At 48.1% G+C, this 16,113-nt stretch overlaps 2 protein-coding genes across 2 annotated transcripts in view; both read right to left on the reverse strand.

Moving 5' to 3' along the window:
• Positions 1-230: 230 nt before the first annotated feature.
• BCL2L10 (BCL2 like 10) lies at positions 231-3,890 on the reverse strand. The gene is made up of 2 exons (XM_063412499.1): positions 3,415-3,890; positions 231-1,394 (listed from the first exon to the last, which is right to left on the reverse strand). The coding sequence occupies exons 1-2, from the start codon at positions 3,814-3,816 to the stop codon at positions 1,263-1,265; spliced, it is 534 nt and encodes a 177-aa protein (XP_063268569.1). The 5' UTR covers positions 3,817-3,890; the 3' UTR covers positions 231-1,262.
• Positions 3,891-6,244: 2,354 nt separating this feature from the next.
• The window catches only part of GNB5 (G protein subunit beta 5), a 29,703-nt gene continuing 19,834 nt past the window's right edge, over positions 6,245-16,113 (reverse strand). The window contains exons 7-12 of the mRNA XM_063413016.1: positions 15,642-15,785; positions 12,511-12,602; positions 12,341-12,389; positions 9,818-9,914; positions 8,675-8,841; positions 6,245-8,364 (exon numbers count right to left, since the gene is read on the reverse strand). Of these exons, the coding sequence (XP_063269086.1) occupies positions 8,353-8,364; positions 8,675-8,841; positions 9,818-9,914; positions 12,341-12,389; positions 12,511-12,602; positions 15,642-15,785 (561 nt within the window). The 3' untranslated portion in view covers positions 6,245-8,352. The remainder of the gene's footprint in view (positions 8,365-8,674; positions 8,842-9,817; positions 9,915-12,340; positions 12,390-12,510; positions 12,603-15,641; positions 15,786-16,113) is intronic.

A 16,113-nucleotide genomic window follows, 5' to 3' on the forward strand; every position in this document is an offset into this window, starting at 1 on the left:
GGTGAAGATGGACCTTTTGGAGAGGATCTTCCCCTCATGTTGTGTTAGCTCTAGTTTGGACTGCAGGACTGCATTGAAGACTGGTATCAAACTGCTCTGGTGCTGCACAAGTCCTCCTCTCAGGTCAAAGCACCAGCAACACAGTGAATATAAACTTGATGCATCCAGGTAACCACCAAAACACTCACTGTCTGAGCAGCAGCACCCATCCAATCTAATAATCAGAAAGGTTTTTTAAAATAAAAATATTCCACATTTATTCACCTTTGAAGTCACCATAGTAAAATTGTACACACTGTGAGTATCCCAGCAACATTATTTAAAAGCTACCAGAAACATAAGGCAATTTGTACAACCATTGAAAGAAATACACAGCATTTTGAAAACAGAGTGAAATATTACTCAAACAAGACAACGTTTGATACGTACTAGAGTGACAAGAACCAGCATTAAGTTTTAAACAAAAATAAAGATGTCATGGCTACAAGTATTATACAGTGATAAATACTTCAAAAATATATTAAGATATATGGAAATTCTCACTTTGTAAGGGAAATCCAGAGAAATTCCAGCCTTCACTGGATTTCAATATACCAATTAAGGTTTAATATTTAAATTCTTTTCCTTTCAGTAGGAACCAGTATTGCAGCCATTACTGTCCTGTATCAACACTTACCTTCTTGTAGTGTAATGAATTCAGCCTTATGTTACATTAAGCCCTAATGCTTCTTGCATCACAGGCACCAATTGCTCTAACAAATGAGTTGCTTTTTGATTGCAAGTGCTGTGCACCATGTTTGAAGCTATAAACCACGTTAGATCACAGTCAATGTTTGCCCACTTTACAGCATTAATGGACACGGGTTCCAAGACTTGCCTCCACGTAAATAAGACGTCTTGAACAGAGGGTTTAGTAGCAAGCCCACCAAAATGTTTCCCTAGCATAACATCAAGCACTCAAAAGTTACAGTACATGAACCATGCTAAAGTTTAAGTTACACCTTCAAAAAAGAAAGTCCAGAGGATTTTTGGAGACAACGGGTTTTGAACATGCACAAATAGTGCTCTAGTAACATTTGTTTGTGTCGTTACTGGGTGGCGAGTGAAGTAGTTTATAGCCAAGGATTTGGTGAGGCAGTTTTCTGAGCCAGTTTAAAAATATAGACTTCTTCTTAGAGGGTCTGTTCTATAGAAAATAAAGTGAAATCTGGTAAATTGTCAGTTTTGAGAGTACTTTCCCACGGCAAGATCCGTTCGTGGGCCTACCGCACCAAGAGAAAAGCCAATCCTGCCATGCCAATGCCCGCCGCCGCTGCCACGATGGCGTTGCCGATGGTGCTGCTCTGCTCAGCCGCCTCCGAGCCGTGCCTGCCGAAGAAGCGACAGAAGCCATCCTGCAACAGCAACAGAAAGGACACTGAGTTGCTTAGCTTGCAGTTAACTGCATTTCTTTAGCCTTTGAGCAGAGTGCCATCCTCCCAGCTCAGCCTCTGTCAGCTGCAGAGGTCTCTATTTCAGTCATGAAAGTCTAACCCACTGTCTTGGCCACAGGCAAAAACATTTTGTGAGAGCCTTTGCACGAGGCAAATGAAAGGAGTAGCTACAAGTGCTCGTATACTTGGCTCAACAGACAACTGGACACTTCCTATTGAGATGCTCAGTGTGTCATTATATATTTTTGCCCTTTTAGATAAGTTTCTGATGGAAGTTGCCAGCATTGTTCTTCCTAATTTAAGTTTCAGAAAGCATCTAAAACACAGGATATGGAAATTTCCACTTTTAAGACAGGAGCCCAAAGCCAGTCCCATCTCGGTGGATGCGGGACTGATTACACACTCTCTTGGAAGGGCCGGGTGGACACTGCTCAGAGCTGACCTATGACAGAGCAAAGCTGGCAGCTGCTCTCCCAGATCATTGTGATAATCAGAAGTGGCAGCAATACAACTCCAGATGGTTGTGTTTGAACTCTGCTCCGCAGATGTCTATGTAAACAAGTTATACTCTTAATTTCTTCCGGAACTTTGTTCTTACACTTTGATTTGTGCGAACAGGCAGTACGATTTTGCCAATTTTGCCAAGTGATAGTGTATACTGCAGCCAAGCACCACACTGTTCTGAGCGGCCACATGGACCAGTGACCACTGGAAAACCAAGTTCATTTTGGTCTCTGGAAAAGTCAACGAAACCAGTGGCTACTTCCTCTCCTTTCTATTTTTAGTGCTTATTTGTACTGACATAATGTATTCCACTAGGACTGGAAATAGGAAACGAGCAGTTCTGTGGGATAGCTGACATTTTGTTTAGAAATGCAGGCAGAGTTGCACCGATGCCTTAAAAGCTGTGCACCACGGCACCGATGCCTTCAAGTGTGCATCTCGAGGAGCAAAACACACATTCCTCTCCAGGCCCGACCTGGCCGGCTTCGGGACAGGCAGGAACAAGAGCCGCAGGTCGGAGGGCGGGTGCCTTAACACACAGGTGTAGGTAAGAACAGGCACAGGTTTGTGCTCACACCTGGGAGAGCACCTGTGCCAGCCTGCTCGCCGAAATCCACAGGCTGTGGACCCGAGGGGAAGGCAAACCTCGCTCCCTCACCCTGCAGCATCACCCCTGCTGTAAGAGGAGGCTGCGTCCCAATGGGGCCCAACGGGACCGTGCGCGGGCACCGGGACGGATCTGGGTACGCCGCAGCACTGGGCGCCCGCAGGCACCCCAATGGCCCAGAGCGCACCCACCGCGTGTGGCGATGGCCACCAGCCCCGGGGACACACCGCGTGTGGCGATGGCCACCAGCCCCCCCGGGGACACACCGCGTGTGGCGATGGCCACCAGCCCCCCCGGGGACACACCGCGTGTGGCCATAGCCACCAGCCCCGGGGACACACCGCGTGTGGCGATGGCCACCAGCCCCGAGGACACACCGCGTATGGCCATAGCCACCAGCCCCGGGGACACACCGCGTGTGGCGATGGCCAGAGCAGCCCCGGGGACACACCGCGTGTGGCGATGGCCACCAGCCCCGAGGACACACCGCGTATGGCCATAGCCACCAGCCCCGGGGACACACCGCGTGTGGCGATGGCCAGAGCAGCCCCGGGGACACACCGCGTGTGGCGATGGCCACCAGATCCCCGGGACACACCGCGTGTGGCGATGGCCACCAGCCCCCGGGACACACCGCGTGTGGCGATGGCCACCAGCCCCCGGGACACCGCGTGTGGCGATGGCCACCAGCCTCGGGGACGCTCCGTGCGGGTGCCGCGCACGCCCATCACCGGCAGCGACACGGGCACGTCTCCCCCCGGGACGAGCCGCTTCACGGAGCCGGGGGCTGCCCTGCCCCGCTCACCGGGGAGGGGGCGAGGGTCCCGGCACCCGCCCCAGGCCGCTCCCCGCCGCCCCGTCCCCGCTCACCCATCCGCCGTGCGCCTCCAGCCACTCGCCGCGCTCCTCGGCCAGGTACGAGGCCAGGTGGGCGGCCAGGCAGCGCGGCCCGTCGCTGCAGCCCCGCTCGGCCAGCGCGGCCGCCAGCGTGCCGGCGAACACCACGAGCGCCAGCAGCCGGCCCCAGTTGAGGCCGCCGTCGGCCTCCAGCTGCGCCGCCACCTTTCCCAGCAGCGCGGCCGCCTCCCGCGGCTCGGCCCGCGCCAGCGGCGCGCAGGAGCGGAAGAAGGGCCGCTCCTGCCGCTCCAGCTCGGCCGCCGCCCGCCTCAGCGTGGCCGCCGTGGGGCTGGGGGGCAGCGCGGCGCCGCCGCCGCGGTGCTGGAAGTAATCCTCCAGCAGCAGCGCCGTCTCCTCCTTCAGCGAGCGCGGCATGGCGGCTGCCCACGGCGGCGGCCCCGCAGCAGCAGCTGCCGCCGACTAAGAGGCGGGGCGGCCCCTCGGCCCGGCCCGGCCCGGCCCAGCCCGGCCCGCCCCGGGCGCTCCCCACCTCCGGGGCGGGGCCAAGCCGCGCGGGTGGGCGCGTTCCCATCGGGAGCGGACCGCCCGCATCCCTGGAAAGGCATCCGCGGCTGAACGCTGCGGGCCTCAGCCCAGGGAGACGCTCAGTTACCGGGTGCTGGCTCTCAGATACTCGTTTTAATTCCCTTTGGGTTTTGGTTTTGTTCTATATTAGTGGCCCGCCGGAACCTGTATTGTTCGCATCAAATGAGATGTAGGTTTTCCAGGTTCGTGGTGTGAGTGCAGCGTGTATTTACCCAGCAAATACAGTAGCCTTTGCTTTTTGATGAGCATATAGGCAAAATATAGGATTAGGACCTTCACAGTGCAAAGGTCGGGCCCTTCACACCGCTGGTGTAAAGTCAGGAGGCAGAGAACAGCACTGGCCAAGGTGGTCACTGGCACAGCACGGGGGGACACCTCCCCTGCACCGCACCGTGCCCTGGCAGCTCCAGCAGCACCAGCTGCTCCGCAGCCCCTCGAGAGTTCCATAAATACCGCCCCAAGCCCGGCGGCGGGCCCGGCACGGGGTACCCCCGGCCTGTGCGTCCTGCTCGGTGCCCAGCGCAGGTGAGGGGCTCTCGGTGGCCCGGGCACTGCCACAGCCCTGCCCTGCCGTGCCCGCAGAGGCACGGCCACTGCTGCCTGGCACCGCCGCACGCTCTCTCTCACCTCTCGTCCCAGAGCCGATGCAAGGTGCCCAACGCGTCAGCACAGGACTGCTTGGCTTCACTCCATCTATCTCAAGATACAGCTGTCTCCATTTTACATCTCCATTAGATAATCTAAAAATAGGTGGTTGGAATCAATCCTGTTGCAATTTCTCAGATCGCTATCAAGAATTGGCCTGATCCCTTTGAGTCCCTCCTAAGGCAAACTTTAGTTCTACATCCCCGTATTTGGCTTTTGTTTTGTTTTGGAGCAAGGGAAATACAGTCTGTTTATGTGCTAGAGCAGTGGCTGGAATGAGATCTTTACTTTTCACAAGAGTTTTACGTACATGCTTTTAAAACTATTTTTCCTTATGATTGTTAATCCTGGAGCAGGAATTTCCTATTGCATTCCTCACGGCAGGAGTGCAAGAGGGAGAGGCTGCTCTTTCTCTAGCAATATCCTTTTCCACCCTTCCTGTTTATATAGCATTTTTGTTTAACAGGACAGAGCTGTCTGATAGTGCCGGCCCCAGCTACAGCTCCCTTCTCTCCACACGTTTATGGAATGGAGGTGTTTCTGACACAAATAGCTTGACACACCAACAGGGAAATCTCAAAATGCTGGGTTTTCCAAAGCCTCCCTGGGCAGCCTTTAGTGAGTAGAAAATAAATGGGTACTTCAGTGTCCTGTTCCTCTAAAGTGTCATTTATCTGATGGGAAGTTGAGGCCCATCCTGCTTCATATTTTCACCATTACCTCAGGAACAAAGAGTTGATTTTCACAGCTGGCAAGCCCAAGCACCCCCACACACAAGTCCAAAGGCAGTGGCCCTGAAGTGCAAAATCCACACATTCCTCCATGCAAGAACAGAAATGCAAGATGCCATGTCAGACTCATTCTCACTGGATCTGGTAACAGTTTGGGCACTGAGGTCACTCAGAACAAGCTGGCTCAGCACCTTTCCCCAGGCCCTCAGAAGAGGGGAAACGAAACAACGCACCTAAATTAAGAAGGTGATTTTTTCAGTGACTAAACTGAGCACTTCCACCAGCCACCTTCAGGCTGACCATTAAACCTACACTGAAGTGGAGAGGACAGCTGGTCACAGCTCAGTTCTCTCCTGGCAAAGCAGAAAGCTGAACTGCTGCACCTCCAGGTGATCTGCACATCTGGTTTACCTAAAATGTCACACCCTGGGTCCTCAACAGAATTTCAGTGCCTGGCTTTTCACTGGCATCCTGCTGCAACACGAGGAGCTCCCACAGAACATATACTTTGCATTTTCCTGTTCCTTCCTGTGTATGGCAATAAGGATCTGGAAAGAAAACATTGCATTAACTGTGATCCTTCTGAGCAGGAAAACAGTTTGAATTCTGGCCTCCTGAATGCAGGGGAAACTGAGATGGCATTTCAGGTACTTTCATGGGCTGCTCACTCTCATTTGCTGTGGTTCACCTTGGGTACTTCCAGAAGACATTCCAGAAGCAATTTTCTGGTAGATCTAGATTTTACCTGAGATTTTTGCAGGAGAAATCATTTTCAAAACTGTGTGGTACAAAAAATGAAAGTCAAAAAAAAAGCAAAAACCCAAATAGCTACCATTACAAATACCTAAGCAATGGGAAGAAGTACCACATACATATTCTCAATATGTAAAATACAATTTATTGTATTTAGGCTGTTCATAAATATCAACACAATGTATTATGTTTGAAACAAACATCTTGCCAATAAATACTATCTAAACATTAATATTAATCTTTTGATCAAATGTGTACAGTGTATTGACTCAATATTGCACAGTGAGTTCTATATGACATTTCCATAGTGCATTCAGTTTGTTACAGGGATAGTTTGCCACAAATATTGCAAAGCATCAGAGTTGACTTTTCCAAGTGAAAATAGCTGACCTATTCCATTAGGGATGGTAAGCTGGTATAAATATCAGTGTCTTAAGTTAACTGGTTATGGATTCACAGAACCTAATGTTTTCATGGATGAGGAGACTTTCTTTCTAATATGATTTTTATATAATTGTAAAAAAATACCACTTGCAAATAGAATGAGGATGTCATTGACCAGTGAGTTTCTAAACAGGTTCATTGCAGTAAGCTTGTTTTCTTTTGTTCCATTCTAAATATAAATCATATATATGATCTATTCAGAGCTGTACCTCAGCACCTGCATTTCAAAGGCCAGGCTGTTCAAGCCCCCAGCATCACTCCAGCTCTTTGCTCCCCATGTGCCTGTGCTCAGATGAGACTCATTACCTGTTGGTGTGAGCAGAGCTGACACACTCTAGTCCCAATAGTTTTCAATGTATGAATGCAGATATAATCTCAATGCTTCTATAATTAGTTGTATCTCATCTTCAACTGATTGAATCTTGATTCTGGAGCATCACTTCTATGTGGGGTGGTCCTGCCCGTCCGTATGGCATTCCCATGCTCATACAGAGGGCTGGGTGCTGCCAGCAATGTGGCCTGTTGTAGTTAAAATGCATTTCCACAGTGGCCAGCTCTCCTGCTCTGCTGAAAACCTCAGACTCCTGGATCAGATGGACTCGTGCTCTGGTCAGCACAGTACCAAACACTGGCAGGACTGTGGCTCACAGGAGATTTTCAACAGCTCACTGTTATTCACTCCCAAGTCCAACTACGACAAAACCCTGTCCATGGCAGTGGGAGATGACTGTGAGAGTAAGGACTGTATGATTTGACCTGTATTTGCATGAACTCATAACTGCTCTGACATTGCAGAAGGACCTTAAGATGGGCATATACTGCTTTAATATACATTTAAGCTACATTGCCTTGCCAAAGTTGTATGAACTGCTCAAAATGCAAAGAAGAATCGTGGTCATAGAATGACTATGACTGACTTGGAAAAGACTTGACCATCAGTATAATGGTGCTTAATGCTTAGCGTGTAGTATCCCTTAGTGCTTAGCATGTAGTATTTCTTTAAGTAAAAGAAAATTCACTCACCAAGTGATACAATTAAAAATTTCTAAGAAACTACTGGTTAAGTATTACCTCATGATTATGCAAATCATGTTTATATCCCTCCTCTTTGCTGTTTATCAGTATGTATAGATTTAGATTCTTTATATTCAGGAAACAGAGATGAAATACTTATTTCTATCTAAAAAGACAGTAGGAAAAAACAGGGATTGAAGGGATTTCTTTTCTGTACAAAAAATACATTTTTATGACAGCAGCCAGTACCTTCACAGTAGGTCCTTTGCTCCTCTACTTACCACCAAGGTTCAGTCATCCATAACACCATCATAAAGTATCAGAATTGTTTCTCTTTCCATTTTTCAACACCAAAATTCAGTATGCTACTACGGAATGTTTCCAAAACCTTTCACTATATCCCGATAAAATCAGGACTTTTTTTTTTTTTTTACTTTAAAAAGGAACTAAATTCATGCAAATAAATACATAATGTGCACTGAAATACTCAATTCTATGATACAGGTGACTTTGGAGAAAAGTCCCTTTATAAATAATGAAACTAATTCTAATAAAAGAATATAGTTTCAAAAAAATTAAAACATTTCATTTTACTACAAGTTGATGTTTGCTATGTGTTCAAGCAGACTACATTTTCTACCTAGTTGTGTTAATCTGTGGGTTGAGTGTCATTCATTTGGACTGTAGTGAATATTGGATTTTGAGGAATGGCTTTTTTATGCAGTTTTTGTAGTCCAGGGTTTCAGTCTTCATTTGATTCTGCGTACAGGATCTCAGGTTACGCCCAGATCTGTAGGAAGAGAGAGAGAGCTGAACATTCCTTTATGACACCGACTCTCCTATCAAACCTTAAATTAACTTCGGTAAGGCGATCACATCAGCGGTACAGAGTATCAGCAGCAATGATATCATGTAACCCAACAGCAAGCTCAAACTCTGCCCTTCTGCTAGCACTTGGTGGGGATTTTTATTTGGCTTTGCTGTTTGCTTTAAACCCTCCTTAGTTCCTCTAGAGTTCTCCTCTAACAACCCTTCCTCCTCCCCCCTTTTATTCGACAGTTGAAGAAAGAAGCCCTCGGAGCAGGTTCTCCGGCACTTACTCGGAGCGTGTGGTCCCAGGAGCCCGAGCAGAAGGCGGTGCCGTCGGGAGAGACCCGCAAGGTGCTGACACGGTTCTCATGTCCGAACAGAATGGACACACGGGACCCCTTCAGCACATCCCAGACATTGATGGTGTAATCGTTGTAGCCTGCGAACAGCAGGCGACCTGCAGAGAGGAGGAGATTTTCCACCGTGAGGGCTGAAGGTGCCTTGGCTGCGGCAGGGACCCTCTGCAGGGCATTGATCGCCCACCCTGCGAGGGTGCTCCCCTCGGGCCGGCGGGGCTCCCCTGGGACAGCCCTGCTGCGGCTCAGCTGGCCACAGTGCTGCCACACTTACAGCCGATTAGATAAAAGCACTGTAGATTTTAGTTAAATTACGTTGAATCAGTCATTAGAGATGGGGGATGACTTCAAATCGTGACAGACTGAAGAGCACTTTAACAGCTACCGCAGGGTAATAATACTTTACACAGACCTCACACAAGAAGTTGAATACAAATGTTTGAATGATTAACAGACAGTTCGGTGATTCACTGCCAAGGGGACAGGCTGCGGTGCTTGTGAACATGACAGAGAGCTTGCCTCAGTTCCAGGAGGAGGGCAGCTCACCACCCACTCACCCCCACCCACCCGGGGGGACTGGGGAGCTCTGCATTTGTGCTGCCACAGGAGAGACAAGACTCGAGCTCATGTCTCAGGATCTGTAGGGAAAAGTGGTAATGTCTCTTTCTTCATACCCCTGTGATATACTTTTACTATTAATCATTTGTTATGCTTTTAAAAACTATTTATGTAATTGTATTTAATAGTTAGCTACATTTTATGTTGCCTTTGAAATGTTTTTCGTTATTATTGTGAAACTCTAGCCCAGCTGTAGTTAATGGCAAAATATTTCCTGCCTTCAGCAGGGCCAGGAAAATACTTTTCATCACTACAACAAAGCAATAGCCAGCTAGGTTATTTAAAGAGTAATTATTTTTACAGAGGAAAAAAAAAAGCCTCCATGCATTAAATGTATCTTTCAGTACTTATTACTTTTGATAACTTTTAAGCATGAATGTTTTATAAAATTAAACCAAAAAAATTTACAGTTCCTCTCAAATCTCAACACTAAGATAACCTCCAAAGTTCAAGTCTCACCGCTGAGAGAGAAGTCCACACTGGAGGCTCCAAAAATGATGCTCTCTTTGGAATAAATTGCTACTTCTCTGTCTGCACGAAGGTCATACAAACGACACTAGGATCAAAACAAAACCAACACACATGCCTCAGTAAACGCTGGAAGCACTGGCTAAAATATTTGGAAAAACTGGGAGTGGGAAGTGCAGGCTAACAGACATCACAGGAAGCGGCTGCTTGGCTTCTTTCCTTCTGCTTCTTTCTGCTTCCTCCCTTCCTTCTGCTTCTGGCTGCTGTGACTGGGATCCTCTAACAGGCATCTAAGCAACACTAGGCTGTTTTGTATACATGGCAGGAAGAACTTTCTTTTCCAGGCCACTTCTCTAAGCCTCCTGCCTGTCCTAGAAAGGCAGGAGTGGTGGGCTTTGGGCCACAGTACCCACTGAAGTCCTCACACCCTCCTGCTTCCCTCTGTGCTTTCATGAGGGCATCCTGCTGCTGGGGAGGTGCATGTGGAGACAATCTCTGAAACAACCCTTTGGCCACAGCTGGAGCCTGGGAAATGGAAATCTCTAATCACTGTTGAGAACACAGACTATGTGGCACAGAGGAGCCTAGGTCGTAGTCCTGGCCCTGAGTAAGCCAGGATAGCAAACAGTCCCTGCCCTTCTGTGAGGCCTCTCTGTTTGAAAAACCTACGTGAAAATAATTCAAGTGAAATAATACATTTTAATACAGATCTCTGGTTTTCATTTCTCATGGAAAATTCCAAATCACCTCTAACAACCTATACTTCCTGTTTTTATCATTTGCCAGCAAAATTTGGCTTGCTTGACATGGAAATCATGTATCAGACTTCACTGCCATGCAGAAAGGCAGTCTGTTAACTTTGAAATGAAAATGCACTTTTGAAACTATGTGAACTGAAACCCCTCCTCAATAAGTTCAGCTTAAGCAAACACTGCCCAGATGGGATTGCTAATATTAAGACTTTACTATTGAAAAATGGCTGGTATTCAAGTCTGCACATAAAGAAGGGGCTGTTTGATTTGCAGGGCAGTGGGGAGCTGCCAGGTATGTGCACTCCAGGTCTCCCAGTGCTCCACAGAGATGAATAATTTCATCAGGCTGTCCTGACAGGGAGCTGGGGTCACTGCAGATGACAACACTGTCATCTGAGTGCACTTTTATGGATTACTTCCAGTCAGGATTACCTGTTCCTCAGAATCCTCAAGTATATAAATCAGGTCAAGGATACTACTCTGTAACATTGCAAAAACATTTAAAGATTCAGGTAGATGGAAACAGCCAAAACCTCTGTCAAAAGTACAGAGGTGGAGTTTCCCAGTCTCCTGATTGAGTCACGGGTGTCAGCGATGGTTAAAAAAGAAAAAAAAATCATAAGAACCTGTGATACTGGGCGTTAAAAGAGAGTGTTTTCACTGGAATTTAATGATGGACAATTTCTCTATATCACTCAGCATCTCAGGAGCTCACAGTACTGCATCCATGTGTGCAGAGAGCCACTGGGCTCATCACAGGGCTAGAGGTATTAGCTTTGAATCGCAGTTTTTAAAACATAAAATCAGGGTTCAGTCTCTCCAAAGAGCCTTGGAATGTCTCCACATCCAATGAAGACAAAAGGAATGTTTCTGTCGAGTTTAGCTAGCATTGGAGCAGACTCAAAACCTGCTCTGAGGGCAGAGTACTTCAGATAAAGTCTTTCAGGTGACTCAGTGTGATGTTTGAACAAACAGAAGAAATAAGGTGCCAGATGCCTCCCCATCATCTGCTCTCATGCTGCACTTAACTGCTCAGGCCCCGAGGGCAGTGGTGGGGCACACCAGCTGCAGGGAGAGCCATCAGCCCTGAGCATCACCCGGGGGCAGAGGGCACCAGGAGGTAAATGGCATTTTGTACACATTGTGATGATCGAATTTACCTGTCAATGCATTCTGAGCCCCTCCTGGCAGATTGCTCATAGATAGGATCCATTAAGGGCCAGTGTGGTCTAGGATGACCTGGATGCAGTGACTCACTGCAGTGAAGAGTGCTGGCAGTGAGTCAGGGCCCACAGAGATGTCTGTGGCCAAGGCCACAGCTCCCCACGTCTGCCCTGTCTGCCCTGAGCCCACAGCCCCTCTGCTTTCAGGGACATGCTACTTCTCCTGACACGAGCTGCAGCATTTCAGCTGGTTCCTCCCATGCTGTGACCAAGAGCTATGTGAAGCCAAATATCTTCCAGTAAGACAACTAATTTTAGTAATGAAACTTCAGACACAGAGAATCTGAAAGGAATATTTGGACAGTACCTCTAGTAGAGAAGTTTGTTGAAGTGACCTACAGTGTTATGTGATTTTCCCTAGAACATTATATATGGTATATTTATAATCTTATCTTACAGGATTAGTATTTCTGCAAATTTGGTGTCACAGGCCCAGTTTAGTCACTAAAAGTCCTCTGTAGATGTGACCTAGTCTTTTAGGAAAATGTGACTTGGGAAGCAACAGAATTTTCCTAAATTAGGTTGCTGAATTAACATACCGTGGCATCGTCTGAACCAGAGGCAAAAGCATCTCCACTTGGATAATATCTGTGCACAAGTGAAAGAAGACCAGAACACATTACATTACTTGGATGAGGTCAGATTTCAGAAATAGAATTAGCACATTGCTCAACACTGCAAACGTGTCCTCTCCCAGAAACACACTGACCTGACACTGTTGATGTCTGAATCGTGGGTTTCAAATGACTGGACGCACTGACCAGACCGCATGTCCCAAACCATGGCTTTCTTGTCACATCCCTAGTAAGAAAAAAATATCATTGCAATTGTGCAAATGGTGACATTCACCTCCCGTGTGATATTTGTCATCAAGTCCACTACATTCAAAGACTGAACATCACAGCTCTGAGAGGACTCAACCAGCCAAGCAGCCCAGAAGTGGCTGCAGTGGTACCCTCGGTGTGCAGCTGCAGGTGGGATCAGAGTTCCTCAGGAAGGCTGGAGCTGCCCTGCACTCACAGCCCTGCTCTGCCTGTGCTGCTGCCCTGCCTCTGTCTGCAGCCCCACCACACCACAGAGCTGCACAACTGACCTGTTCCCTGACCGCTTAACATGATCGATATAAAAAAACACCACCCAGCATTTAATGTTTTGTAACTAATTCTTTTCATACACTGAAAGAGAAAATTAAATCAGTGCATCCAGAGGGTTTCCTGCCCAGACTCCTACCAGGGTTAACCCCTCTCAGGGTTCTGCACCCACATGCTTCACGATGTGGTTGGGATGAGAAAAACAGCATAGCAGCACTTCATCTCATCCTCAAGCTAAAACCTGCCCTTCAAGCTGTGCTCTGAAAGGATCATTTAACACTCAGTGCTCAGCACCCTGAATTCTTTGGGCAAGAGGCTTGGCCAAAGTAGTCTACACTGTCCTTGGGGCAAGAACCATCTCATACCCGTAAGGCCACGCTCCCAGCTGCAATGTCTCACTGCTGTCACAGTTGTAGTGACAGGAAAAAGAACATGGACTTTGCTTTGAAGAGTGATGGGAGATTTTAATAAACTTGCCCCTGCTGAGGAGCAGGCAGGCTGAGCTGCAGGGGCTCAGCCTCTCTGAGGCTGTGTGGGAAGAACAGGGGAAGCCAGGTGGCTGCTGCTTCTGCAGAGCCAGAGCGCCCTGCCCACCAGACCGTGCCACACATTATTTATTTTAATCAAATATGATAGCTAATTAAATTAAACAGTCTCTTTACAATTCACATATTTCTCTCTATTTTTTAAAATTCTGTTGTTAAAGAATTTTTTTAAAATTCTTTACTAAAACCTAGTGGTTTTAGTAAAGATGTCATTATTTAAAAGATGTAATGCTCCTTGGCACCAGTTTGTGGTTTCTGCACCAGGGAAACCAAACAGGATAGAGAATATTTTGGACCCAGCATATTTCTCTCTCAAGCCCCACCACAGCCCAAGCCCAGTCCTTCATATTGCTTCCATGTGCACTGTTCTTACTGACCCCTCTGGGAGTTTGGGGGCAAGACCAATCTGATAAGCTGGGGCTTTGAGTCCTAAGGTTTTGAAGGAGAAACCAGCCATCACCTGTGAAGAGATGTGTCCCCCCGTGTCACACCCAACTCAGCTGAGGAGCCTTGCTCAGAGGGCACTGAGCACAACAGCCCTGAGCTTACCCAGGAGGGCTGGAATTTTCAGTTAAGTTGTTAAATGTAACAGCACCCAGCTCACATGCTGCTAGACTGACACTGCTTATTCCAGCTCAAGGTTACTGTACCACAGAGGCACAGTATTCAGGGAATCTCTCTACGCCACCATACCTTCACCAGACCTTCACACTGTTCTGCCTATACCTGCACTGACACGATGTGAGACAGGTCTTCACCACAGTGGTGTTTTGCATGTGATGAATTAAGCGAATGCCTGTAAGCACAGACATGCCCAAGCTGCTCCATCAACAAAAGTGTGACATATTCTCTCAGCAGTACCAGAGCTGCTTGCGATTCCTTGCCCTATAATAAGCTGAGCTGTTCCCAGGGAGAATGAACCTATCCTTTCTGGGAAGCAAGCTCGGTGACAGGAAAACCCGAGAGAAGTGAAGCACTTGGATGGAATTAGCTTTCAGTCACGCTTTGGAGCAGCTGTGCTACCAGCAGGCAAACTGGGCCAGTGTGCTGGACTCTGCTCCTGATGTGCCAGCCAAATTTCATAAAAAGAGCCACAACAGAAGAGGTCTGAGTTTATTGTGTAGGGATAAGACCGTGACTCCAAGCACCCCTAACCCATGGCTGGCACCCTCTGGCACAAGGGCCATTTCCATCATCAAGTACAGGATCAACCATGGGCCAGTGCTGGTAGGGCTCAGAAACCAGCAAAGTTTCTTCAGTACCTTCAGCAGTTACAAGTAGCAACCAGCCTCTCAGCTCCTGCCAGCTCTCTTCTGCACACTCACTTTCTAATGTGGGAAAGACCAAGATGACCTTGAAAGGGAGCAGAGCCCCATCCCACCCACCTTTATGCCTGGCCTGCCTCACTGCCAGGCTGTGTGCCAATGGCTCAGCTGCCTGGGAACAGTCATCCCTCAGCAGCAGGATGTGATCTGAAAGATGCCCTGGGTACTTCCCCAAACCAGTCTAGTCCTGCAGCCCCAGTGAGGTTTGTGTGCTCCTCTGCACCAGGACAGGGAGCAGAGTGTTTGACTGATGAAGGGGCTTTAAATGCCTCTGGTACCACGGGAAGGCACAGAGGACTCAGCAACAGCTGAAGATGTGGCCACACCTCATCTCCCTGCTCCAACTTGCTCTGGTTAGCCAGTGTCCAAGCTGCCCCTTGACTCTGGGGACACAGTGCCACACACGTTATTTGCAACCCCACTGTGATGCCTTGAGCACAACCTGATGCCTGTCACAGCCCATCTGGCTCCAGAGAGCTGGGCACAGGGAAGGAGCAAAGTGTGGGGAGTCCTGTGCTGCTCCAGGCTCCCACCCACAGGGACTCACACCTCCACTGTGGTAGGAGCCCACTGCTCTCACTCTGAGCCTTCCCCTTCCTGGCAGAGGCGTTGTTTTGATCTCGAGCTGGATTGCTTTGATGTGGGGTGGAACTTGCTAAGTAAGCACAACTGCAGTCAGACTGGCTGGGTGGGTTTGACCCCACAGTCAGGGGTTTAATTTGCTCCAGCTTGGAAAATGTGCTTGCAATGAGTGGATTGCACAGGGGCATCCAACATATACTCCAGCACTCTCTCAATAACATTGTGAGCCTTCTGCTTTGCAACCTTTTCACTTCCATATTCCTTAGTTTTATATTATGAGAAGATGCTCCTGCTTACCCCAGAGACAAATGTATTTCCTGTTTCAGAAGGGGCCAGGTCCAGGCACAGGACATCAGCTCCATGACCATGGAAACTCTGTAGAAGTTGCCCACTCTCAACATCCCATAGAGCACAAGTTCCATCTCCACTTGCTGTCAGGATCTATTGGATGTGGGAAGAAGAGTCATAATACAAAAATCAGCAGGTGACCTTCAGGTCAAAAAGAAACAACTGACATGCTACACCACAGGACAGCTTTAATTTAATTAAATACTATGCAATAAGTCAAAGCCATAAGCCCAATATGAACCTAAGTACAGTTTATGGTTTTTATTTTTAAAGAAAAAAGGTAGAGTGGAAAGGAGAGCTGTATGGACACCACTATACCTACACCATGTTCCAATAATGGCCCCTTTTGTGTGGTGGGGTTTCCACAACTGACAGCAGCAAGGATCTGCTGGCATTTTCATACTCTCTAAAAAGGAGGCAG

Source organism: Prinia subflava, chromosome 15 (genome assembly GCF_021018805.1).
Source record: "Prinia subflava isolate CZ2003 ecotype Zambia chromosome 15, Cam_Psub_1.2, whole genome shotgun sequence".
NCBI classification, from domain to species: Eukaryota; Metazoa; Chordata; class Aves; order Passeriformes; family Cisticolidae; genus Prinia; species Prinia subflava.